The sequence below is a fragment of the Xenopus laevis genome, chromosome 4S (assembly GCF_017654675.1).
Source record: "Xenopus laevis strain J_2021 chromosome 4S, Xenopus_laevis_v10.1, whole genome shotgun sequence".
NCBI classification, from domain to species: domain Eukaryota; kingdom Metazoa; phylum Chordata; class Amphibia; order Anura; family Pipidae; genus Xenopus; species Xenopus laevis.
This window is the reverse complement of record NC_054378.1, coordinates 28,547,992-28,575,244: the sequence shown is the minus strand read 5'-3', so window position 1 is coordinate 28,575,244 and position 27,253 is coordinate 28,547,992. Positions and strand designations below refer to the sequence as shown.

At 38.5% G+C, this 27,253-nt stretch overlaps 1 protein-coding gene across 2 annotated transcripts; it reads right to left on the bottom strand.

Annotated features, from left to right (window-relative positions):
* LOC108715356 (cerebellin-1) lies at positions 1-25,228 on the bottom strand. Of its 2 annotated transcripts, none has more exons than XM_041561100.1 (4): positions 25,211-25,228; positions 7,055-7,894; positions 6,058-6,177; positions 1-2,679 (listed from the first exon to the last, which is right to left on the bottom strand). In XM_041561100.1, the coding sequence occupies exons 2-4, from the start codon at positions 7,310-7,312 to the stop codon at positions 2,482-2,484; spliced, it is 576 nt and encodes a 191-aa protein (XP_041417034.1). In that variant the 5' UTR covers positions 7,313-7,894; positions 25,211-25,228; the 3' UTR covers positions 1-2,481. The 2 variants fall into 2 exon arrangements, with proteins under 2 accessions (XP_041417034.1, XP_018115919.1); XM_018260430.2 differs by lacking the exon at positions 25,211-25,228 and adding an exon at positions 21,668-21,870.
* Positions 25,229-27,253: the final 2,025 nt, after the last annotated feature.

Here is a 27,253-nt window from a genome sequence, read left to right as displayed (position 1 = left end):
AGTTTTGACCAAAAATCCAACTCGAAAATTTGAATTTGAATTTCCCATTCGAACCTTAAGAAATATGCCCCCTAATGTTTGTTGACAGAACCAGATGGCTAATCCCAACAATTGGTTGAATTTTCTCGCAAAATTTCGAAAACGTACTCAGTCTCAGAATGATATGAAAAAGTTGCAACACTTAGCAGGCCTTTACATTTTGCTTGAAGATATTGAAAAGCTATAACTTGAAACAATATTTCCTACAATTGTTTTGCAATAAAAGAAAAAATGTACAATGCAATTGTTAGACACTCCACACAAAGACAGTTGTTTACACACAAATCAAACTGTGTGGCAGTTATGTTCTACTGTTGTAATAATTACCTGTCCAGGCAAAATCAAACTGACAATGTGACCTAATTGAATATACTGTTTTGTATACAGTATACAGTTTCATGAAACTCTTTTTACAATAAACCTAGGAATAAATAAGGGGGCTTTGCTTATTATGCTGGTATTAATTTCCCCCTTAGGACCTAATTAAATTCCTTCTTGAAGCCAGACTCTTGAAATAAAATCATGACACTTTAACTCTGCAGCTTCCTTTCATTAATAACACTATGTTGTTTGGTAGAGCAGACAATATAATGTCATTAGAGGATTTATTTTTTATATTTAACATGCTAGTAAAAACCTGTTTCCAAAATCTCTTATGAACATTTTGAATAAGAGGATACTGTTTAAAGTCAGATTTTGTAGACTTTTATTTCACTATTTATAGTACAACTGACATATTTTTTGCATGATCATTTAGTAAAAGTACTAATCTCTATGTACTGCAAAATAATAATGTAGATTCTGAAAAACTATATCAACAAGCATACATTGTTATAAGAATTTTAATGTTCCACATGGCAGGATAGTACAGGTGAAAAATTAATTCAATTAAAAAAAATCTAAGGGCCATATTTATAAACGTGTGTAAAATATTTTGTGATAAAAAATATGTTGTAAAATGTGGTTAAAAGAAATGCATTTGCATAAAGTTTGGTTGTTGTTAAGCATGGATTATTGCCTATGATTATGAGCAAAAAAAATAATCTATTACAAACAGATGATTTTGCTGTATATAAAAGTGTTTATATATCTGTGGTTCTCATTCATAGAGGTTATGGTATATCTATATTAATAAGTCAGATCAACTGCACATGTATTTTTTTTTCTCTTGAAGATGATTCAGTAGTCATCTGACTGGCTTTCTCAATTCAGAAATCGATAAAGCCAGACTGGTGACTAGCAAAATGTCTAGGACTTGAGGTATTTTTTTTCTTTTAGAGACGTTTCGCTCGTCATCCGACTGGATTTCTCAATTTAGAAATTATGACTAGCAAAAAGTTTTTAAGTGAAAAAAAAATACAGCAAGTCCAGTTGATTTGACTTATTACTATAGATATATATATACAGGTGTTTATTTTTTTTACACTAGACTACCATGCCAACTCAGACTTGAGGTCAATGGAACAAATTCAGATGAAATTTAAACTCTACAGTCAAATGTGATACCAAAAGCTTTCTAAAAAAAACAGTGATAAGCGATGTTACATATGTGTATTCAACCCTTTATAAATATACTTATGTAAGTAAAAATGCTTATGTATTTATGTGTGTATGTCTGTGTAAGCACATTTGTTTGTTTGAATACCTATGCATGTGAATATAGTCAGGCAACATATGAAAATCTTGATTGCATGATGAAAATGTTTCCAAAGGAAAATGTATGGATTAGATTGCCAAATAAAAAGAACATTTAATCCACAACTAAGTGGAAGCTACACAAAGCATTATCAGATTATCTTTCCCAATATTTACTAAATCAGTGATTTTGTATATACACGAGAAAGGCAAATTCTGTATCTATGTATCTATCTATCAATCACAAAAATAAAAGTCCTGGCTTGAGGCAAAATTACATTTCTGCATTCACATTCATATTTTTATACATAATACCAAAAGTTGGATATATTTTATCGCATTTAATTGGCTAACATTTTACAAGAGCAGACATTGAGCAGCCATAAATTCATAATAATCACTCTAGCACAAGGAGAGATTTAAATAAATAATCCTGGCACGCTGACTCTTATATCTCTGGTGTGAAGCTTGACTGAAGCAAAAAAGTTCTATAAAGGCTATATTTAAGAATGTTACTATATTTTCCAGGTTAGTCACAAAGTGATGTATCTAAAACTCAAAATGATCATAACGATATTATGATGAACAAGGACACAAGACATTTGCTCCTAAAAATGACACTAAATAAAATGATAGTTGATCTCACCAGTTTCTTGTCTTTTACTATAATATAAAGTTTCCAAAGCAGGTGCACACACATTTAGATATGCAGGGTCTTGTACACTTCATGTATACAAAAGTCTTGTTCGTGTCTCTCAGACATTTGTTTCCTTTCAATGTCTTTTGTATCTCCGAAATAATGTCAGTTTAAAGAGGGAACACGAGAAATCCAGAAAAGGTGGAAAACTTCCAACCACCCATTAAATTTCCTTTCTCAAGTTTTAGGTAAGCTCTGTCCCCCTTCTCCATTTGAATAAGAACTCCATTGCTGGCTGCCTCTCTTGTCACATCCTGGTCCCCAGCAAAAGCTGAAATCACAGGCCAACCATTTAACATTAAACTAACCTAGGGAGCAAAACATATAAACAAATAATTTAATATATTTATTATTTAAAGCACAATTTGCATATACTAGCAATGCCATAAAGGTAATTATTTAATTTAAATGTCAATATTATCTGTTTGTCCAGTTTCTGGAAATAAAATATTTTTGGTAATGAGTTATACAGTATTTCATATAATTATGATTTTCAGCCTATAGTTTTGTAGATGACCATGAATTATCTAACCTCCTTTTATGCTAAGAACTACTACTGTTGTAAAACATTTTATTTCAAAGAATGTATCTGCTAGGCAAATGTGGACTCTGCAGACCTACTGGAACTTGAATTAATTCTAGGACACCTGTTACATTTTATTGTGAAGATCAGCATTATTTGATGGTGCTATATATATCACTATTTAGTGATGGTGACCATAATGTGTCTGTGTTGTGACAAGCATGTAGTCATAAATTACAGCTACTAAAAAACTTTAAATGTATTGTTTATTTAAGATTTGTCCATATTAATGTTTAATTACAACTCTGAAGTTGTGGGAGCCTACAAATTTGAAATACCAATTTCAACAAATTACTTTAAATCATTTTCCCTTTCCAATTTGACATGTTATCTTCTGACGATCAAATGACGACTTTTTGACTGGTGGCTTACATAAACAGATACAGGTATGGGACCTGTTATCCAGAATGCTCGGGGCCTGGGGTATTCCAGATAACAGATCTTTTCATAATTTGGATCTTCCTACCTTAAGTCTACTAGAAAATCTTGTAAACATTAAATAAACCTAATTGTTTTTGTTTCCAATAAGGATTGATTATATCTTAGTTTGGATCAAGTACAAAGTACTGTTTTATTAGTACAGAGATCATTTGTAAAAAATTGGAGTATTTGGATAAAATAGAGTCTGTGGGAGATGGCCTTTCTGTAATTCTGAGCTTTCTGGATAATGGGTTTCCGGATAACGGATCCCATACCTGTACCTAATTGAGGATGAACTACCTATTAGAGATTTCCCATGCTTTAGGAATTATGTTCTTTTTTTATGTTAAGGTATTTAACAACATAATTTAGAAAGTATTTTTACTGCAGAGAGACCCCACTACTGCCTCACTATGCAGTAAGCAGTGATAAGACGCACTAAGATGTTATTAAATTACAACTTCATGGACCGTAATATTTTTTTTTTAGTCAGCCCCAGAAGCTAATATGTCAAATTTATGTATAAATCAGGATCCCTGCTGGGTACCCCTGTAGCTTCTTTGCCCTAAAATGTTCTGAAAACGAATATAAAAATCCAACAAACCCAGTTAAAGAGTATTATATTAAAATATAAATTACATTATATCTTGAAGGAGACATTTTATATAATAATTTCTGACAGCAGCAAAGCACAATGTGATTGTATTGTTGTAAAACCCTTTGGTTGTCTAGTACATTTGTATTGTATAATCTACTGGGGCAGTAACTGAATTTTACAATCTCTGTTAAGCACTGAGAAATATGTAGGTGCAATATAAATTATGACAAGGTGTAGCAATAATAAGAATTTAAAACCTAAAACAGTTTTCTATCACCATTTACTTACTGTGACATTTAACACTCAACTACACTGCAGCATTTAACATTTGTTTAAAAAAGTCACTTTATTGCATTATTCATGCTTTGTATTAAAAAAGGTAAGACTAAAACAAAGAATTACATTGTATACCCTTGTGCCAAAGAGCCTCAGCAGTCTAACATATTCTCTGAATACTTTTCTATGAATTAAAAAGCAAATGCTATATAGTTACAAAATCAAAGGTCATATTAGGTTTGTCAAATTGTCATGTTAGGTTTAAAGCTTGTACCTGAAATACTGTATATGTATATATAATTCAAAGATATATGTTTTCCAAAAAATTAATCTGTAAAACCTATATCTGGAAGAAAAAAATGCATTATTCATTGTCATGGATAAAAATCCACAAGGCAACAAAAATGGTTATTATGTCACAAGAAATGCTAGCCATTATTATTATACTGTTCTTTTTAAAAAAATATTAAAAGGCACACTGTTTTTTCTTAAAGCTCAACAGGTATCATTGTAATTCACAAAAGATAATGATGCAGTTTGTATAACAAAAACAGCAGAACCTGCACACTAGTAATAATTCAGCTATGTATGATGTGACATTCCTAACTAAAATATATAACACCCTATGTATGTGTTATAAAATGAATCGGTGTGAAATAATTTGAAAGTTAAATAGAAATAGAACTCACTGCAGCTGAGCTACATTTTTCACCATTACTTGACTAACAAGGATCCCATTATAGGTAAAAATGATAATTCTGGATTTTAAATACTGTTTAAATAATACTGTTATTCTTAAAATTGTTAAATTTTAATTGTGCACCATGGTTCTGTGCAGTAAAAATGAAAAGATTTATTAAGCAGAGAATGAAAGTTAGAAAAAATATTGAAACAAATTTAAGTCATCATCATCATTTATTTATACAGTGCCGGTCAGTGGAAGCCTAGATATGTAAAAACAATTTTTATACCACACAAAAATACTATTTTATTTTTTGTATCCAGTGAAACAGTGTGCGAGTTTCTAACACTGGCATATCAACCGAATAATTTTATTACATTTAAATAATAGACAGTGTTATACTTTAATAAATTATCATGCAAACATGGTATTGTAACATGCTAAGCTAATAATACATGCATTTGTTTATTTTATGCCATGACATTTTCTCTATATTAAAGGCCTTGATGGGAAATTTGGTCCAGGAAGGAATGTGAAAAGCTTCAAGTTTGTCAAAGACCTTGACTTATATTATTAGATAATTTTATTGTCATGTGGTCTACAAAGATGCATTGTTAAACTGTTAAGAAAGCATAAAATCTCACAATTAAAAAAACAAAAAACAGAAAAGTTACCAATTAAAACCAGAAGATTATTGGCTAACCATACAGCCCTTGGCTAATTTCTGTGTGGGATAAGTTTAATTATTTAACACTAGTGTTGATAATAAGGCACACTTCATAGTAATGTTGAAAAACTCCAACCCCCAATGCATATTTCCTCTTTCAAAGGGCTTTTATAGTTATATTGTACTCAGCTGATTACATGACTTATGTTTTCCAATCATAAATCTTTCATTGGTTCTCACAAGTAATCAAACCAGAAACTTGTTTACTATCTCTAAATTTCAATTGTTTGTACTATAAATTTTGGTTGAATTATAAACTGCATGATCTATAAACTAAGGATGATAGTAATAGGTTCAGAAGTTGTTGCAAAGAACATGTGACGAAAACATGTTTTAGATCTACACTCCTTTGGAAGCAAAGAAGTAAGGTTTTAATGTATTATAATTATAATGTACTGACCTGAATGGTTTGTCGGTTATATACTTTCACCACGTGGAAATTAAAACTGTAAATCCCCTTTCTGGGTGATGTAAAAGTGCTTCGTTCTGAGTCAAAACTGCTTCCAATATTGACCAAGGTCTATAGTAAAACATCAGAAAAAATGACATTCCTTGTAATAACATTACTTATTTATTACAAGGTTTAAATGTGTCAGAATTCTGGAATAAATAAATATACAATATACGAATGCGCTATTGCTTAGATACAGTGAAACATTATACTTGAACAATTTTTTATTTGTTTTATTTTTTCTTAGAATTCTGATAGCTAAACTCCAGTAATACTTTAAGGACCTAAAAGCATAAGTCCCATTCAAGGAATATGTGTCATCCCACACAAGAGTAATTGATCTTTGGACTGCTGGTAACTACATCACTCCAAACCCTTATCAAATATGAAGTCTAACATGAGGTCCTTTGTAACACTTCTTTAATCTGACCATACTTCATTACTTTTTTAACGACAGTATTTACAGTATTTACTTTAAATAATGAAGCAAAGGAAAAGAGGACATTTTTATTCCTGGAAACATTTTTTTTCATTCCCTTTCTTTAGTAATCCATACATGATTTTGAAAGTCCTTTTAATCACTTGGATGTGCCTTTGTACACTATATTACGTGTACACATCTCCTTTCCCAGAGAAAACACAGCTTTGCTTTTCTTTGTGGCTACGAATCAAGTTTTATACTATTAGACTTAGGTACCTAAATAAGTTTAAATCCCTCTAAGGATGTGTACTTCGACAATGTTTCAGTATCATATGCTCATAGCAACCTTCAACCACACCTACAACATAATTACATAAACCGACATTGCTTCCTAGGTCTTAGACCAAAGTGAGACATTTGCCGCGGTGCCAGAGGCACCAACACTCCATTCACATTGTTCTACCTGTTATTAACAGCATGATGCTTGTTAGAAAACTCTAAAATCCTAACACTGCTATCCCTTACCTGGTCGAAGTAGATAATCATGGTCCGGTTACTCATCTCCGAGGGCTCGTGATGGGTGCTTCTAATAGCAGAAAATGCCACCTTGGCACTGCCCGAGCGAACTGAAATGCCCAGCGCTGTGCCAGTGGGGTCTGACATCGGGTTGGAGTCACAAACCACAAGACACTTGCCCTCCAGCAGGATCGGTTCCGTTTCGTTCTGGCCACACGTGAGCCCAAGTAGGTACAGGACCCCAAGGAGCAGCTCCACACCCCACATCTCAGCAGGCTGCCGCTAAGCACCACACACTTCCCACCTATTAGAAAAGCTGTCTAGAGCGCTAAATGTACTGTCTATTTGTAAGCCTTCTTTTTCTGAAATAGACCATGAAACCGGGGAGCTCCGCTAGTATTCTGGAAATGCGATGTGATGAAGATGAAAATGGAATTCGTGCAGTTTTAGGCTGCTTTCGATATCTACCATTCCCCTGGTAGACTCCGGTGACGATGTGTGAGAACCTGAGCCTTAGCTCATCCCTGCCCAGAGCCTCAGAAAAGGCGTATGAGCTGCAGAAACCTGAGCGGCAGGCATACCATAGACCCAGTACACATACTGCTACACCCAGTACTAGCTCTGAAGCTCAAAGAAACCAGAAGAGTGTAGGCAGCGTACAGTTTACGCCCACACCGTTTCCATTGTTCACCAATCCTTTTCCACAACTTCCGAAAGGCAACCAATCTGATAGAAGCCTGTCCCGCTTCATGTGACTGCACTGGACTTGTTCTAGGAGTCAGAGGCAGGTGGTATGGTGTTGCTGCGACTGGAACATTTATGGTCGCGTTTTGAGTTGACAACTGAATCCTGCAGGCAGGTGAGTAAAAAACAAATTAGAAAGGCATAATTGTGATGATAATATATCATATGTGTCGTTTTTTTTACTTTACAATTGATGCTAGATTTCATGTGAATTTTCACTTCACAAAATACCTTATTTGTTAGCTTCCTTTTAAATCCAAACTGGAAACGTTAAATTTGTCAGACTGAAGTGTTACAGTGTTCACCGTATGCCACCCTTGACCTCTCTATAAATGGATCAATACATTTTGAGTCCTATTGTTGGCAAAACTACATACCCCTATTTCAGTTTTCACTGCTAACTATACAGGCTACATTTTGGATAGACATCATTCAATAGTTTTTATGCTTTATACCTGCAATTACTCTTGACAGATACACTGCTTTCCAAGGACATAAAAAATTGGCTGGGGACTAAATACTTTTATAGTGGTAGTTCTGTTTTTATCACCTGCTGAAACAATTTCAAAATCCACCCAACTACCTCCATTAAATGTAATATCACTTGCAAGAGCTACATATTGTTTGTGACTCTTTCCATTATCACAGCTTCACAGAGATACAGACTTGGAATGTACTTTTCCTTAACTATCAAAGCTGCATAGTAGTGAAGGCTTCACTTTATTATGTGGTGATCTTTAATAAACTACTAAGAGTTAAATGCAAACAGTTCATACAGCTTACTATAGTTGGATGAACATTATAGTTTTTATTGTAACTTTTAAGTTCAGTCAAACCCCAGTTTACCTTCCCTAATTATACATTTCCCCTATATTACTTTTTTTACAGTCCCTTCATGTTCTAATGTATTTATAGGAGCATTTCAGTAAGATCATTTTAAATCACAGTCTGGTGGAAGCACTGCTTGAAATTTGAGTTGACTTCTCACATTCTGCAACTCATCTGTAGACATTCCCAGAACTTCCAGCCCTTCAAATGATCACTTAAAACCCATAATTTCATTCTAATGAAATGTTGGTCTGTATATGTAACCTGTTATGTCTTGTACTTTTATCCCTTTACTTTGCAAAGAGCTGCAGATAATGTTTGCTATATAAATAATAATAACAATAATATTAGGCCCTTTTTTGCAGTTATATTTCATTTACTTCCATTTTTTTATTCCATTTATTTTTTTTATTTTGCTAGATACAATAGATCACACTGTATATACATCAGTTTAAAGTAAATAGACTGAACTAGAAAATAATACAGTAGTGTGCAGCACCTGCCCATTTGTTTATATCCTAAGCCTGTCCACATGTCCAGAATTGTAGCAGTCAAAGAAAGCTGTGTCTTTTTGTCTGCAAATTTCTGTTTTATTCCTTATCAATGCTTAGTATGCAGAGTATTTGGTTTTTGATTCCCATTAGCCTTTGTATCATGTTGGACTTATCTAGTCTTTGGCATACTTTTTCAGTCCCACTTCTTTCATTTACATAAGTGGTTCTCTTATGTAAAGTAGGCCTCCTTATCTTTATATACACATAAGCTTTACTCACCTAAAACATTGCTTCCAAAATTATAGATATGCGTACATGTGTCTGCACACATTATTGTTATAGAATATAGATATTTGTTTTTTTTACCTTGCATATTTTTGTTGTTCTTTAATTGTAATGTGACAATTTTAGAATTAAATCATAAGTGAGAAGCCATGTTCAGTGTAGAAGAAGAGTAGATAAGAGTAGATATTTATCAGTATATTAAAAGGTGCCAGCATGTGCCATGTATACAAATAAAGGAGCCAATTTGGCCACTCCAGAACTTAAAGGTGAGCAAGACCCAAACTAAGCCAGAAGATCATGCATATCTGACCAGGACAGGCTTTACAGACATATTTCTGCTTTTGCTAACCAGAAAGGAATTTGTTATGCTAATTTTATACTAATAATTTGAGGATTGGTGCAAACTTTGGTAGGAAAGAGGTACAAGAGTCTTGCAATATTCAAAGATACCAGGCCATCTGTTATATACTACTACTAATTTAAAGGTGAGGAAACCCCAAACTGACCCAGCAGTCTGTCCCTTTCTTCAAATGTGCATTGCAGGTATAGCAAATCAAGTGGCCGACTGAAGACCATGCAATTCTGCATTTTTAGTTTACTGTATGTACAGAAGAGCAGGGACACTGTGGCATTTCATTTATGCAGTTGGGTAGAGGGGAGGTGGCCCTGTGTGGAGGTACAATTATAATGTACAGGTTTCATTTTACATTAAAGCAAACCTCACAAGGCAGACAGGCCCAACAGTTTCAGCAGCATTACTATAAATTAATTTTAATTAAATCTACAAAAATTCTAAAAATTTCTACAGATAGCCATGTATATAAAAGTGGTAGAAATGAGTTCTTCAGTTGACACAGTCTCTACTCATGTAAGATCATACTGCATATACTATGCTAAGCCATTAATTATCTTTCTTAAATATGGAACACAATATTCTTAATCAATGTGCTTTAAAGTAACTAAAAACTAATTTTCAAAGTATTACATTATAAAATACTGTTTATTAATTTTGTGTAAAAAAGGAACAAAAGCATATCCACTGTTGAATTTAATACAGTTGATGACAGTGGCGTAACTATAGAGGGAGGGAACAGGGAACAGGAGGGCCCAGACTGCAGAGTCTGTTCCTCTATATTGTAGTTGCAGAAACTAGTAACCAGCCGACACTCTGCTCCTATCTCTGCTCCCCAGCTGACCGGCCAGCTTCTGTCCCCTCTCCCTAGCCACCAGACTCCTGTCCCCAATCCACAGCAGCCAACAACTAAAAAGCTAGTGTTGCTAACTGTTGGGGAAACAGGGTGGGTGGCCATATGCTTGGTGGTGCAGTTTTTTGTGGTTGTACAAGCAAGGCCGCCCAAAGATTTTTTGGCAGTGGGGCCCCAGTGTGAGCTAGTTATGCCATTGCTTAATGAACACAAAGTTGTATTCTAAAGGGACCCTTAATCAGTTTAGTAATTATATTGCTAGCCTACAAATGTAGATAATCATGTAAGTATAAAAATCAGACTTGGTTTTGAGTGTATTCTTTTAATACAGAGAAATGTTAACAGTTAAATTGCATTCAATGCAGAATCACTCAATATAAGAAATAACCCATATACATGTACAATTAAACAACTTTAAACTGATGAGTTATTTTTTTATAGTAGTAGAGAAAATGTAATAACAAAATGCTTTTACAGAATTAATATTTTTATAATACACAAAAGCCATGAAATGCTTGTAAATTATATCTTATAAATGGTGAGTACTGATGTCATCAGTTATAAACGGTGAGTAGTGATGTCATTTCTGTCACATGACTCACTGAAACTTGTGTATTATAATAAATAAAGTACCCCCAGTTGCAAAATATGAGGATATTAGAAGTTACCTCGGAGCTCCATGACCTGTATAAAAACACTCAGCCTTTGGCCTCGTGTTTTTATATGGTCATGAAACTCCTCGGTAACTTATAATATCCTTATATTTTACAAGAGGGGGTACTTTATTCACTATATGATAAGTCTCAGTGCTTATTTTAGATGTTTACAGTACATTTAGACTGTAAGCTCTATGGGCAGGGACCTTCATCCTTTTGTCTCCTTGATAAGAAGCACTTGTATTATAACTAAAATTTATATTTATGTGTATTTTTTTGTACTATTTTGTACTTCTACTAATTTATTGTTCTGCTGTACAGTGCTTTGTCCTCAAGGAGTGCTATAGAAATTAAACTATACATACACACATACATACATACATAAATGTACTGTACTCACTTGTGAATTTTTAAAAAAAGAAAAAAAAAACCTGCTAATCAATCTGCAACTTCTCCCAAACAAAATGATACTCCGCATTTATGGGTGCACCTAAAGATACGGCCTCCAAACAACCCAAAACAGGGTCAACACACAAGAGCAATTTCAGCTGGAAAGTTTGATTTCTCCTCAAGATGACGACTAAAAAGAACCTGCTAAGTGTCAATCTACAACTTTACCCGAACAAAACAATACGCTACATCTATGGGTGCACCTAAAGACACAGCCACCAAAACACCGTAAAACAGGGGCAATAACTAAATAGCTAAATTTGAGGCTGCACTCTAAGTGCCCACCTTGCAGTTTTTCAGTCTAAACACCCCCTTACCTGTGAAATACCCCACCCCCCACAAACTATACGTTACATGGAAATGCACACCTGCAGCTATTCAGCAGCACCATCTTTGCTTTCATACATACAGATCTGTGGGCACAGTTCTCTGTAGAAGTTTGTAGTAAGACCTCAAATTGGGATGCCAATCCTTATAATAAATCCAATCCATACAACATCTACAACATTTCAATAGTGTAGCTGTGTATGGTATATTTTAAAACATGGTTTGAAACATAACCCAGGGTTGCGAGGGCACTTTGGGCAATAGTACCGTGTATCTTGTCTGATACCCCTTTTGTGTATCAAAAAACCTTGCAGGCTTTTTGGGCTCTTGGTTTTCCAGGAGTTGGTGGAAGTGTGTCAATAAAATGCTTCCCCACCAATTGGGCCAGATTGTCACTGGGAGGCATTTCAGGCACTGCCTCCTCAACACCACAACAGGGCAGGGATTATTTGCAACTGGTATCTATAATAGGACAATTTGGGGCCTGGAACTGCTGCCTTATAGACAACATAGGAATTGGGCCATTTGAATAAGGTATATTCCAACTTTCTTGTATCAGGTTCTTGTTTTTCAGGTGGTAATCGTAATAATGTTGAAGTTGGTCTGTTCTGTCAACAACACCCATGTACTTACTGTACTCCTTGCTACAGAGAGGCTTAGATTTTGGGGGCCTGCCAGCTCTCTGTTCTGCAATTACTGACACGTCGTGGATTGACGTTAGCATAAAAAAAAATTTCTATCAAAAAATTTGATGGCAAGGAGCTCACCGTTTCTTAGGGAATACATTTCTCCACGGTTCAATTTGTTTTTGTCAAGGAGATCCCTGGGCAATCCTTTTCGGTTATGATTTATGGTGCCACAGGCTAGGGTGTCTAAACAATGCAGGATCTTGAATAAGGGGATGCTGGTGTAAAATGTATCCACATAAGTGGTAACCTCGGGCTCAGTAGTGGAGTGATGAGCTCCCACAGCTTGCCACTGACAGTCAGGTCAAGGGGACAACTAGGAGGGTCTAATTCTAAATACTTGCTTGCGATGTACTGACGGAAGTGTAGGCGCCCTTTTAAGAGGAGAAGGGACCTGTCAATACAGATGTTTTGGGAGGGATGTACACTGTTGCAAATTGCTCAGACTGGCTGTATATTAGGGGCCTCAATTTATACAGCCTATCATGGGAAGGATCATTAGGGGGTACAGCCATAGAATTGTCATTGAAATGTAGAAACTGAAGCAGTAGCTGATACCGGTTTCTAGGCATTGTGGCTGAAAAGATTGGATTGGATAGCACGGTAGTGTTTTCCCAGTAAGACTCCAGGGAATTGGCTTTTATGAGACCCATTGCTAAAGTGAGTGCCACAAACCTCTCCTTTTCAGTAAGATCAGCAAGAATGCCACGCCTGAGCTCGAGCATATCTAGGGAGGGGATTTTGGGCAAGATATTGCTCGGCATACACATTTGTGTACAGGACCATATCCTGTAGGATGGTCTCAGTCAAAAATAAAATTAAAAAATTGATTAGCTCAAAATTACTGGTGTCTACCTTAACACCAGAGACTGCAGTAAATAGGTGGAGTAAATTACCAGGAGGCCCCCACACAGGCTTTCAGCCCATCACCCTCTTCCTGATCCTCAACCTCCTCTTCTACATCCTGCTCCAACTCCATGGGCTCCTCAATGACAGTAACCGTGCAACTACTACCCGGTGACTCATCAGTTGAAGAGTCACTTTCTGATTCAGGGAACATAAACTAAGAATCAGAGTCACTAAACTCCTCTGAGCTAGAGGCCATGCATAGGGCAGCAGCCTCTTCAACAGTGTAAAACCCTTTTGCCATGTTGCCAACAAAATATATCCCCTAATCCAAAGAACAATCAGGGACAGTGACAAACAGAAAATCAAGTAAAAACCTCCCGCCCCCTGACGTTCGTGTGAACAGAAACGCCCAGTCTCCCACTATGGGGGAACAGCGCAACACAATTGAGGAGAGTGGAGATAGGGGACTGAACTAGGGGTAGGCGGCAGAGAAGGTTTTTGTCTGGGCCCACCCCCCAGCTTTGCTCTTGATCCCATGCTGGAACGGGTGTATAAAGTTTATTATTACATTTTGGGAACATATAAGGTGGGACATTTAAGGTTAACTTCCCCTATGGCTTAAAAATCATATTTAGTATTTCCCCCTATTCTAAGTCCCAGTATTTGGGTGGGTAATAAAATGAAAAAAATCAAGTTTCACATAGTACAATCACATATATCAGAAACATAATTTATTTTATGTATGAGCACACAGCAGATTTGAAAAGTTATATGTCTCCTGAATGCGCCAATACCAAATATATATAGTTTTATGAAGATTTCAAACTTGTATAGATCAAAATCACCAAGCAGTATACTACCAAATTTCCAAAGCACCGCTCCACAAAACAGCATACTTCTAATTTGAAGGCCAAACATTCCACTGCTCCAACAGTAGATTTATCCTAGAAAACTACCCATTATTAGAAAGAACAGATTCTGGAGAATCGAAAATGGGTAAATATATCCAGAGCTGGGCCACGCCGGCCAGGCGCCCTAGGCAAGCTTGTGTGCATGAATTGGCGTGCGTATGCCCAAATTTGCGTGCTCACGTGCGTGTCAAATTGGAGTGCACGCATGTACTTCCAGATACCAGGGCCGGAACTAGGGGTAGGCAGAAGAGGCAGCTGCCTAGGGCGCAACACTTGAGGGGCGCTGGGCAGCTACCTCTTCTGCCTACCCCTAGACCAGACTCTACTACTCGCCAGACTTAACTTTCACTTATGCGAGCATCTGCAGCACCTATCTCATAAGCTTGTGTAGTTTGCGCGCATGCGCGTCACGGCGCCCCATCAACACGCTTGCGTGTAAGCGTGTGACGTCAATGCGCAAGCAACGGGGGAAGTGAGGGTGAGCTTGCTGACTGGGTCGCCTTGGGCGCCCGGCTAGCCTGGCCCGCCTCTGCAAGATACTGCAAAAGCAACACATTTACATCATTTGGGGGGGGGGGCGGCAAAGGTAGAAAAAAGTACGTTCACCCTAGAAAACCATATATTTTTGGAAAGTTTTCCCTGAGTCCAAATTGGGTATGCATTGTCTTTGTACTCCAAAGCACCAAGCCGGAAACCTTTCCTAAACTAGGTGATTTTGGTGACATTTCCAAAAATCACCTAAAAATTTCCAACCTGCAGCATCTTATCGCCCACATACTATTAGGTATCAAGATAAATCACCCCAAACATGAAAAGCTGGGTCCTCTGAACAGTTTGACGCCCAATATGTATAGGTTTACCTAAGCACGTGGCATACAGGGGCCCCAAAATGAAGTCCCCCCATATGGTCTGTCATTTCAGATACTGCAAAATCAACACATTTACATCATTTTGGGGGGGGTGGGCAAAGGTAGAAAAAAGTTGGTTCACCCCAGAAAACCATATATTTTCGGAAAGTACGCATTCCTCCAATTGCAAATTGGGCATACATGTCTTTCTACTCCAAAGCATCAAGCCACAAACCTTTCCTAGATTTGGTGATTTTGGTGATATTTCTAAAAATCATCCCAAAACTTCCACCCTGCAGCATCTAATCTCCCACATACTATTAGGTATCAAGATAAATCACCCCAAATATGAAAGCCTGGGGTCCTCTGAACAGTTTTATGTTCAATACGTATAGGTTTACCTAAGCATGTGGTATATAGGGGCCCCTAGATGAAGACCCCCATATAGTCTGTCATTTCAGGTACTGCAAAATCAACACATTTACATAATTTTGAAAGGGGGGGGTAGAAAAAGTATGTTCACCCCGAAAAACCATATATTTTCAAAAAGTACACATTCCTCCAATTCCAAATTGGGCATGCATGTCTTTCTACTCCAAAGCATCAAGCCGCAAACCTTTCCTAAATTTGGTGATTTTGGTGACATTTCTAAAAATCACCTCAAAACTTCCACCCTGCAGCATCTAATCTCCCACATAGTATTAGGTATCAAGATAAATCACCCCAAATATGAAAGCCTGTGTCCTCTGAACAGTTTTATGTTCAATACGTATAGGTTTACCTAAGCATGTGGTATATAGGGGCCCCAAGATGAAGACCCCCATATAGTCTGTCATTTCAGATACTGCAAAATCAATACATTTACATAATTTTGGAGGGGGGGGTAGAAATAGTATGTTCACCCCGGAAAACCATATATTTTCAGAAAGTACACATTCCTCCAAATCCAAATTGGGTACGCATATCTTTCAACTCCAAAGCATCAAGCCGCAAACCTTTCCTAAATTAGGCAATTTTGGTGACAATTACAAAAATAACCTAAAAACGTCCACCCTCCAACATACTATTAGGTATCAAGATAAATCACCCTAAATATGAAAGCCTGGGGTCCTCTGAACAGTTTGATGCTCAATATGTATAGGTTTACCTAAGCACGTGGCATATAGGGGCCCCAAAATGGAGACCTCCCCATATAGTCTGTCATTTCAGGTACTGCAAAATCAACACATTTACATCATTTTTTTGGGGGGGGGAGGTAGAAAAAAGTATGTTCACCCCAGAAAACCATATATTTTCAGAAAGAACACATTCCTTCTAATCCAAATTGGGTACGCATGTCTGTCTACTCTAAAGCATCAAGCCGCAAACCTTTCCTAAATGAGGCAATTTTGGTGACATTTTCAAAAATCACCTTAAAACTTCCACCCTGCAGTATCTTATCTCCCACATACTATTAGGTATCAAGATAAATCTTGCCTAATGTACATAGGTTTATCGAAGTACATGGCATGTAAAGACCTCAGAATCTACCTTGTGCATACTTGTTTGATGGTATACATTTACACTATAAACATTGCCAGTTTTATATGGGATAAAAGATAGAAAAAGTTATGTTGACCCATAAAAAAACATATATTTTTGTAAAGTACACATTCTGACGAATCCAAAATGGTTAATTATGTCTTTGTACTCCAAACTGCCATACTGCAAAGCTACGCTAAAGGCATCGGTTTTTATGACATTTCTGAAAATCTCCTAAAAATATTGCAATTGGGTGCATTTGTCTCACCCAATTTCTTACATACAATTGTAAAACACCCTAGATATTGATGACAAGGGTCTACTGACCAGTTTGATGCCAAATATGCATGGCTATACCAAAGCAGCTGGCATTAGTGGAGTACCACATGGCTCTGTACTAGGTCCCTTGCTTTTCAACTTGTTTATTAATGATCTTGAGGTGGGCATTGAAAGTACTGTTTCTAATCTTGCAGATGATACTAAATTGTTCAAAACTATAGGTTCCATGCAAGATGCTGCCACTTTGCAGAGTGATTTGTCTGAATTGGGAAACTGGGCAGCAAACTGGAAAAGGAGGTTTAATGTTGATAAATGCAAGGTTATGCACTTTGGCAAAAATAATATAAATGCAAGTTATACACTAAATGGCAGTGTGTTGGGAGTTTCCTTAAATGAGAAGGATCTTGGGGTTTTTGTAGATAACAAGTTAACTAATTCTGGGCAGTGTCATTCTGTGGCTACTAAAGCAAATAAAGTTCTGTCTTGCATAAAAAAGGGCATTAACTCTAGGGATGAAAATATAATTATGCTTCTTTATATGTCCCTGGTAATGCCTCATCTGGAGGATGCAGTGCAGTTTTGGACTCCAGTCCTTAAGAGGGATATAAATGAGCTGGAGAGAGTGCAGAGACATGCAACTAAACTGGTTAGTGGGCTGGAAGACAAATTATGAGGATAGACTGTCAAGGTTGGGTTTGTTTTCTCTGGAAAAAAAGGCGCTTGCGAGGGGATATGAGAGAGGACATATAGCAGGGGAACTTTTTACCCATAAAGAGGATCACCGTACCAGAGGCCACCCCTTCAGACTAGGAGAAAAGAACTTTCATTTGAAGCAACGTAGGTGGTTCTTTACAGTGAGGTCAGTGAGGTTGTGAAATGCACTGCTGGGTGATGTTGTGATGTCTGATTCTGTTAATGCTTCTAAGAGTGGCTTGGATGATTTCTTGGATAGACATAATATCAAAGGCTATTGTGATACTGAATTCTATAGTTAGTATAGATATGGGTTTCTATAATTTATCTGAGAGTAGGGAGGGTGCATAGGTGGAGGTGATCTTTTTTTTTGGGTAGGCTAAGTCTAATGCTACATCAACAGTTTCTTCACCTGTGATTTTCCACTGGAGGAGAAACAGCTGATTCAGTCCCATATCCTAAGCATTAGCAAAAGTTATATAATTCACCTGAGCACACAGGGAGGATTTTTGTATAAAAATGCACTACAATCTGAAATCTGTCCCAGGACTTAAGCGCTACTAAATGCACTACAATCTGAAATCTGTCCCAGGACTTAAGCGCTACTAACTGTTGGGCCCACCGACTGAATGGTTAAATACTAAGTAATTTTCCACTTGCCATGGACATAGCCCAGACTATTTTGAAAATAATATTCATATAACTCTCTTATTATCAAAATTATAGAAAAAGTTCAGTTCATCCACATTACTGGAAATTTGGGCCAATGATTGGTTTATTTAACATTAAAGCATGTTTATTGGTCTACTTTCACATGAAACACAAGGTATATGTTAACTGTCATTTATGGCAGATCTTATATATAGAAAGTATAATGCAGATATATTTTGGTCCCCTTGCAAAAAACAGTATCTGCCCTTTTTCTGCAGTTTCAAAGTAATACAATATAACAGTAGACAAGGTTGAGAAAAAAACCTGCATTCAGCTATCAACACAACATTTGTGTGTAAGTAAAAGTAGCCAAACTGATCTGTTAGCCGATCCAGAGGAAGGTTAATTGAATTGATACAATAGTTGATAATATTTCCATAAGAAATGTTTTAACTAATTGTAGTAAATTGTAACAGTTCAGATGCTCCTCAATCACTGAGCTGCCAGACACAAACATTAAACTTCAATTTTGGGAAAACAGTAAAAAGTAAAAGATGGGGGAAGTGATTGAAAAAAAGTCTTTGTTTATGGTGAACAATCTAAAAATAATTCAACTGAGAAAAGTGTTTGGAAGGTGAACAAACCCTTTAACAGTCACGAATATCCAATCACAATGTTCTGGTCACAATGGTCCTATAACAACTGCATCACACCTTCAGTTTCAGTTTACACCTACCTGAATAGATCAAGAACTGCCATTGATGGAATTTATTTTTTGTGCATTGTAAGTATGAAACAATCCCCACATAACAGGTAGGTGGAGGATTAGCATCTGTTTTGTCTCTGAGCCCTGATCCCCAGCACAAACACCATCCATGGTAAAACTCAGTCTTACCTACTCCCTAACTGTGTTTGGCACTCAGATCAGTTTATACATTTTCCCATCATGACTATGAAGATTTTCATTCATCCAGGTCATGGTATATCTAGTATAGGTCAATCTAAAAACAACTGGACTTGCTGAGTAATCAATGAAGACGTTTCACTACCAAGAACACCAAAGACACTTGGGTTAGGAACCTATCAGATAGGGTACTAACCCAGCCTGAAAAGGATGTGTTAGCCAAGGGGTTAAACTATGCAGTGACACCACAACACATACCAGTAGTTGAACTCATCACAGCCACAGAATCTGCTATCAAAAATAATAACTTGGCATAATTTCTTGCCGACCCCTTCACAGTCTCTCAACTGTATATAAATCCAAAATCAAGCATATATATATTCCCAAAGGATAGAAGGTGGAGGCGCTTCACCCCTGGAATATATTTTCGGTTTACAGGAAAGTCATCGTCTTCCTATCACCTCTATCGCGAACTTACCCCCCCCCCCCCATTAATAGTCACCTGAAGGGAAAAGGGGAGAATACACTTATTTAATATTTAGTGTATGCACGGGGTGACATTACATATTATGAACGTATTACGCTATGCTTGTTTTTAATTTCTGTTGCCACAGGCGCTGATCTCTTCTTATACATATCCCTTTGGGAATATATATATGCTTGATTTTGTATCAAGGAGTTGCATGACTCATTGGATAATCCTATCACAACTACACAGAATCAACACCTCTGTGAATTTCTTCTGACGTCACCTCTTTGAAGAGTTACAATGTGCCATTGTAAATGGATTAGTGGAAGAGTTTATATGCCAAAAACTTCCCACACCAGTCAGTTGAACTGAAGAAGCTGCTCGGATGAGTAGTGAAACGTCTTCATTGATTACTCAGCAAGTCCAGTTGTTTTTAGATTTTTTTTTAGATTGACCTATGCTAGACATTTTCCCATCCGGAGTCACTAAAGACACTAGTCAGCATCACTCTCTGCCCCCCCCCCAAAAAAAGCTCCAATAGATACATTGGAGAGACAGAATTCTTTTCTTTTATTTTTCCTTAAATTTTTTAGGCAAACAGGTTTGGGGAGGCTTAGCCTCCCCAAGCCTTAATGAAAATCCGCCAATGGAGGGGTGTGTGTATGGATGCTGGGTTTTCATTTGGAGAGGTTGAACTTGATGGACTTTTCCTTTTATCAACCTGATTTAACTATGTAACTAACTTTGTGCGGACCCCAAATAAAAATAGTGCATATGAATTTTCTCGGCTGCCAATTTGCCTTCTTTGAACAAAGTCCCTGTCTGCGTATTATTACCCACAAGACCACCTAACAGCACAAAGACTCCCCAAAACCATTTATATTTTTAAAGCACACACTCTGACGAATCCAAAATAGGTAATTATGTCTTTCTACTCCAAACTACCATACTGCAAAGCCACGTTAGAGGCACCGGTTTTTATGACATTTCTGAAAATCGCCTAAAAAATTGCCATTGGCCGCCTTTATCTCACCCAATTTCTTACATACAAATGTAATATCGCACAATATTTTTAGGTGATTTTCAGAAATGTCATAAAAACCGCTGCCTTTAGCTTAGTTTTGCAGTATGGTAGTTTGGAGTAGAAATAGTAGTATTGATGCCAAGGGTCTACTGAACAGTTTGATGCCCAATATGCATAGATATACCAAAGCAGCTGGCATGTGCGGACCCCAAATAAAAATAAAGCATATGAATTTTCTTGGCTGCTGATTTGCCTTCTGTGAACAGAGTCCCTGCCTATGTATTATTAGCCACAAGACCTCCTAACAGTAAAAAAAAAAACCCCAATACCATATATATTTGTAAAGTACACATTCTGATGAATCCAAAATAGGTAATTATGTCTTTCTACTCCAAACTACCATACTGAAAAGCTACTCTAAAAGTAGCGGTTTTTATGAAATTTCTGAAAATCATCTAAAAATATTGCCATTGGCTGCATTTATGTCATCCAATTTCTTATATACACTTGTAAAACACCCTAAATATTGATGCCAATGGTCTGTAACGCTTTCTTGGGCTGTTCAGCACATATAGTGTGTAAAGGTGTCCAGCTAGTGTATGAGCATGGGTTACACTGTGAAACTACACTCAGGGCAGAGCCTTCGCTAAATGGAAGCTTTCCCTTTAAGATGTTGTAGAACTACAACCCCCAGGCTAATTAGTGTAAAATAGATGAATTGGACGCCAGGAGGTTCTTGAATGCAAACTAGAGAGATGGTTTATTATGCCAGAGGCAAATTACATCAGGTTTACTTACGCAGGAGTTGTTGGATACAGCAGATGGAAATCACAGTGGACATAGTAAGGATCAAATCAGACAGAAGCGACTCCTTTAGGTATTTGCAGATAGGTGTACATCAACTCCCAGTTAACCGACGTTGCCAGTGAGGGGATCGGAATGGATCAGGTAGGGTACAGGTAGTCCTTTGCTAACCTAGATGCCTATCAACTGAGTTCCCTGCTCTAAAGGCAAACAGGCCTTGTGGGAAAGCTATTTCCTTCTACAATCCTTGTTGGAGCGACAACTGCTCTTTCTGCAACACCTCTCTGTCTTACTCTCCTAGAGAGTCTATTACAGGAGCTTACTATGCTAGCTGTTCCTCATTCACGGGGTTACCTGGTCCCCGACTTAAGCACCAAAGGTGTCAGGTCCCTTTGGGGTAAATGACTTACTGGGGCCTATGGTGATCCCAGGCTCAATGGAGATCACCTAGCAGCAGCACCAGGAGCCAAAGAGGAAGAGGCCACTCCCTGCACAACACTATATAGCAGTGTGGCAGGGGAGTGTCATTAAACTCTTTGTCCAATAGGTGAGGTGTTTACACTGAAACTGTTGCAAGGAAACTGTTGCAAGGGCTTTGCCCAATAACAAAGGATAAGAGAAACTACAAGACAAGGTAGGGGATTAACTCTATAGGGACTAGCAGAATCTATAGGTCCCTACATACACCCGGGGGGAGGAAAATCCATATCGTCCCAACAATGGTGAAATGATATAGACACAATATTACCAAAGTGAATATATTAGTGCAAACCAACAATACCATTAAACATCAATATTCTGGTATCCTCTCCTGAGGAATACCTGGTGACAATGGATACTGTGGAGAAAAAGAACAGTAAAGAGCAAAAGTGCAATACTGTATTGGATAGGTTTCAGTGCAAATAATTTCAGTTACATAAACTTTATTACATTCATGAGATTCTTATTAGAACACTCAGGCACCTTAATTATGATACTTGAACCATCCATAGAGTATCAGGAGGTCCAGGCACAGGCTTGGCTGAAAAGAAAAAATAGCATCATTTCTTTTCACACCGGAACACTAATTTTCATTGAAGTTGAGTTACATGACCCCACCATAACCAAATGCTTTATTCCATATTCCCCCCCCCCACCCAAGTGTCCAAAGTTTCTGACAGTCACTTGGGGAGTAGAAATGCAAAGAATAAAGGTGCTACTCAGCGAGTAGTTAGAGGTAGAAGGGTTGTGGTGGGGGCTTAGCAGTCTTTGTCTCATGAACCCAACTATTTACAAGTTCCAGACAATGTTCAGAAGTCCAGAAATGGAACAATGAGTGAACAAAAATAATGAAGAAGGCCCAAACTTGGGCCATCAATCTTAAAGAACATCAGGATATGAAGAAGGCCCAAAACTTTGGGCATCAAACTACTTCCTCAAGTGGAACACAAATTCCTCACTCTTAGATGAAATACTGAGATACACATAGGGTCCAGCCGGAACCACTGTGGACAAATCAAACATTCACCCCATATTTCTTCAGGGTGTCTTCATAGGACAAATAATAGGAAGGATGAGGTTTCTCTACCTTCCCTCCATTAGGCAGAGTGGAGGTCAAGCTGAAGAAGCGGTCCTCTTGAAACTTCCCACAACTTTTGACATGGTGCTTTAAGATGGTATACCCATACCACCTTTTGCTGAGGGTGTCACAGAGGAAGACCATGTCACGCTGCCGCTTCTGTGGATTGCTTTGGAACAATCCCTTGGGTCCCACATCTGTTTTCTTCAAAAGTTCTCCATATAGCCATTCTTCCAAATTCTTCTCTACTTCGTCATAAACCCACTCAGGGGCATAGGGCATAGGATAACCCCAACGGTCACGGACTCAGGCATTTATAATGCGTTGCACCTGAGAAACTGTACGTGCCTTCTTAGGGTCGGCCCTTCCCTGAGAGACCCAGAAACCTTGTTCCTCTGGAGACAGCAAGGGTTTTGACAAGCAGGCAACAGGTTGCTGAGAACTTGAAATCACTGTTGGAACCACTGTGGATGAAGCCTCATCTTTTGGTACAGTGGTTGGCCTAGGTGTAGCAGGCCTAGTTATGGTATCTGGGTTCCTACGCATAACACTTCCCCTCCCTCTGGGTGGAACACGTGGGTCCTGGCTCTGGGTGGCTGCATCCCGACTAGCGCCTACTCCCTCTGGCTGAGAAATGGACAGAGCCTTCAGTGGAATGGGTAGGCTTTGGATGGTGGGTGGCCGCACTGAGGAGAGGTAAGGAGGGTATGCGGGAACAGGTGCAGGAGCAGAGTCTCCTGACACAGAAGACAGTCCATCCGTATTAGTGGCGATGGATTTTGTCTTGATGCCTTTTTTTGGATCAGCATAGAGCACATAGAGACCTAACCAGCACTCATGGAAGCAATATGGGCATGATGAGTGGAAATTACAGGTTTCAGTGGATAGTTCACTGGTACAGTGCCCGCAGTAAGGAACAACTATCCGGTTAAAGTGCACATTGAGCTTCTCTCCATATGTCCCGGCCCAAATATATCTAAGGCCAAAGTCTACATCTATATCCGCATCCGAGAAAAGAGGGGTCCCTGTCTGGCCCTCTTCTTCTGCCCAACCCTCCCAGGCAAGGTCAGCCATAATAAGGGAAAAGGTTTTACCTATATGAAGACTGTAGGGAAGTGTAGCAAGGTCCTCCACTAAACCTGCAGCCGCAGGGTAATGATGCAGAGGAATCCGGAAGGTCCACGCGTGCATGGGCCACAGCAGTGGTCCGTGATTTGCAGCACCTTGAACAGGAGTGATGTAGAAATCTTCCGTTTGTAGAAATCAGGAGCAGTATTAAGCTGTTCCGCTTGGCGTGAAGAGTAGGAAGTGCTGTGAAACTTTCGCAAGCAGCCGCTGGAAGTCCACAGGTACAAACAGTTTGAGCAGTGATGCACACGTCCTCTCCCTGCAAAGTCTCTTCACAAAATGGCGGCAGGACGTGACGTCAGGAACCGCCTTAATCCAAAAGCGCACCAACAGTTACTGCGCGGGACAAGATGGCGCCTGTGAAATCTCGCGAGACTTTAGCTATGGTGCAGGCTCGTGTCTTCGGGGAAATTGAACCTCAAAGCCTGAACCCACAGCCATGAGATACAAGGGAAAAGTCTAGCAATTTTGTAGAAAAGACGTGCAGGCGGCCTTTTGCCAATCAGGTCCACCGCCTGTCACAAAAATTTAAAGAGACAGTGCACAAAAACACTAAATCACAAAAACACAAAATATAGCCTGGATTTAGGGCAGAGCCCCACGTTGGGCACCAAAATGTAACGCTTTCTTGAGCTATTCATCACATAGATAGTTAAAGGTGTCCAGCTAGTGTATGAGCATGGGTTACACTGCGAAACTACACTCAGGGCAGAGCCTTCGCTAAATGGAAGCTTTCCCTTTAAGATGTTGTAGAACTACAACCCATTTGAGCCATTTGCCAGGAGCTTCTTTAATGCAAACTAGAGAGATAGTTTATTATGCCAGAGGCAAATTACATCAGGTTTACTCACGCAGGAGTTGTTGGATACAGCAGATGGAAATCACAGTGGACATAGTAAGGATCACAGTCAGACAGAAGCGACTCCTTTAGGTATTTGCAGATAGGTGTACATCAACTCCCAGTTAACCGACGTTGCTAGTGAAGGGATCGGGATCGATCAGGTAGGGTACAGGTAGTCCTTTGCTAACCTAGATGCCTATCAACTGAGTTCCCTGCTCTAAAGGCAAACAGGCCTTGTGGGAAAGCTATTTCCTTCTACAATCCTTGTTGGAACGACAACTGCTCTTTCTGCTACACCTCTCTGTCTTACTCTCCTAGAGAGTTTATTACAGGAGCTTACTATGCTAACTGTTCCTCATTCACGGGGTTACCTGTTCCCCGACTTAAGCACCAAAGGTGTCAGGTCCCTTTGGGGTAAATGACTTACTGGGGCCTATGGTGATCCCAGGCTCAATGGAGATCACCTAGCAGCAGCACCAGGAGCCAAAGAGGAAGAGGCCACTCCCTGCACAACACTATATAGCAGTGTGGCAGGGGAGTGTCATTGCACTCTTTGTCCAATAGGTGAGGTGTTTGCAAGGACTTTGCCAAATAACAAAGTATAAGAGAAACTACAAGGAAAGGTAGGGGATTAACGCTATAGGGACTAGCAGAACCTATAGGTCCCTACAGGTCTATTGAACAGTTTGATGCCCAATATGCATAGATATACCATAGCAGCTGGCATGGGCGTACCCCAAATAAAAATAATGCATATGAATTTTCTCGGCTGCCGGCTCACCTTCTGTGAACAAAGTCTCTGCCTGCATATTATTAGCCACAAGACCACCCAACAGTACAAAAAACCCCAAAACCATATATATTTATAAAGTGCATTCCAAAATAGGTAATAATGTCTTTTCAAAGCTACGATAAAGGCAGCGGTTTTTATGACTTTTCTGAAAATCGCCTTAAAATATTGCAATTGCCCACATTTTTCTCACCCAATTTCTTATAACCTAAATATTGATGCCAAGGGTCTATGAATGAGAAAAGGGTGTATATGTGTATGTTTGTGTGTGAGTGAGTGTGAAAAAGTAAGTAGATTTAAAAACTTGGGGGGAAAATGAAATAAAGACAAATATACAGTAATACATTAATGTGAAATATGTGTGCAGAGGGTGCAATGTGTGTGTGTATAATAGTGAAATTGTCAAACCAGAGAGCAGGCAGGGAAGGTAACTCAGCAGGCAGACATCCAGAAGTTCCCAGGAGCAGCTCAGCAGGAAGGGGGAGGTGCTGGGTGTCTGCACTCACTCACATTCCTCAAAAGGTCATGTGTTTCTGTGCATCTGTTGTTAGGGGTCGTCTGCTCGGAGATCTAATTGTAAGGAAGGAAGGAAGTAGCCTGTGCTCGTTGCATAGAGGATCTAGGTATGAGGAAGTGGCTGCAGCCTCTGCTCGTTCTCTAGGGGGTTGCCAACAGATCAGATGCTCTGACACAACGGCTAAAGCCGTCAATGCAGAGTAGTCATTTAAATGCCAAAGAACATATTACATACGTTCTTGGCAATTAGAGTCTTTGCCTGCCAGCACATATAGAATACGTGCTTGGCAGGCAAAGCGTTAAAGGAGAAGGAAAGCTGCCAAAGCAGTTTATTGCCACTAGATTAGCCACAATAGTGCAAGATAGATTGCTATATTTATTCTGTAGAATGCGTTTCCATACCATAGTTTGTTTAGGCTAGCAGCTGCCATATTAGCTTAGTGTGACATAACTTCCTGCCAAAGTATCTCCCGGCTCACGCATAGGTCTGGGCTCCGATTACAGCAGCTGAGCATGCTTAAGGCAGTGCCCTGGAGGTTTAAGCTGAAAGAAGGAAGTCTGATACAGAAACCCATGTGTACACAATAGAAGGAAAGAAATGGAGTGTTTATTTTGACAGACGCCTTTCTGGTAAAAATTACTAGTTTTAACCTTTCCTACTCCTTTAAGAATCTCTATACTTTATAACCAGCAGCTGAAAGGTGTAGTTTCATAAAACAACACCCTCCCTCCTCCACTATTGCAAGG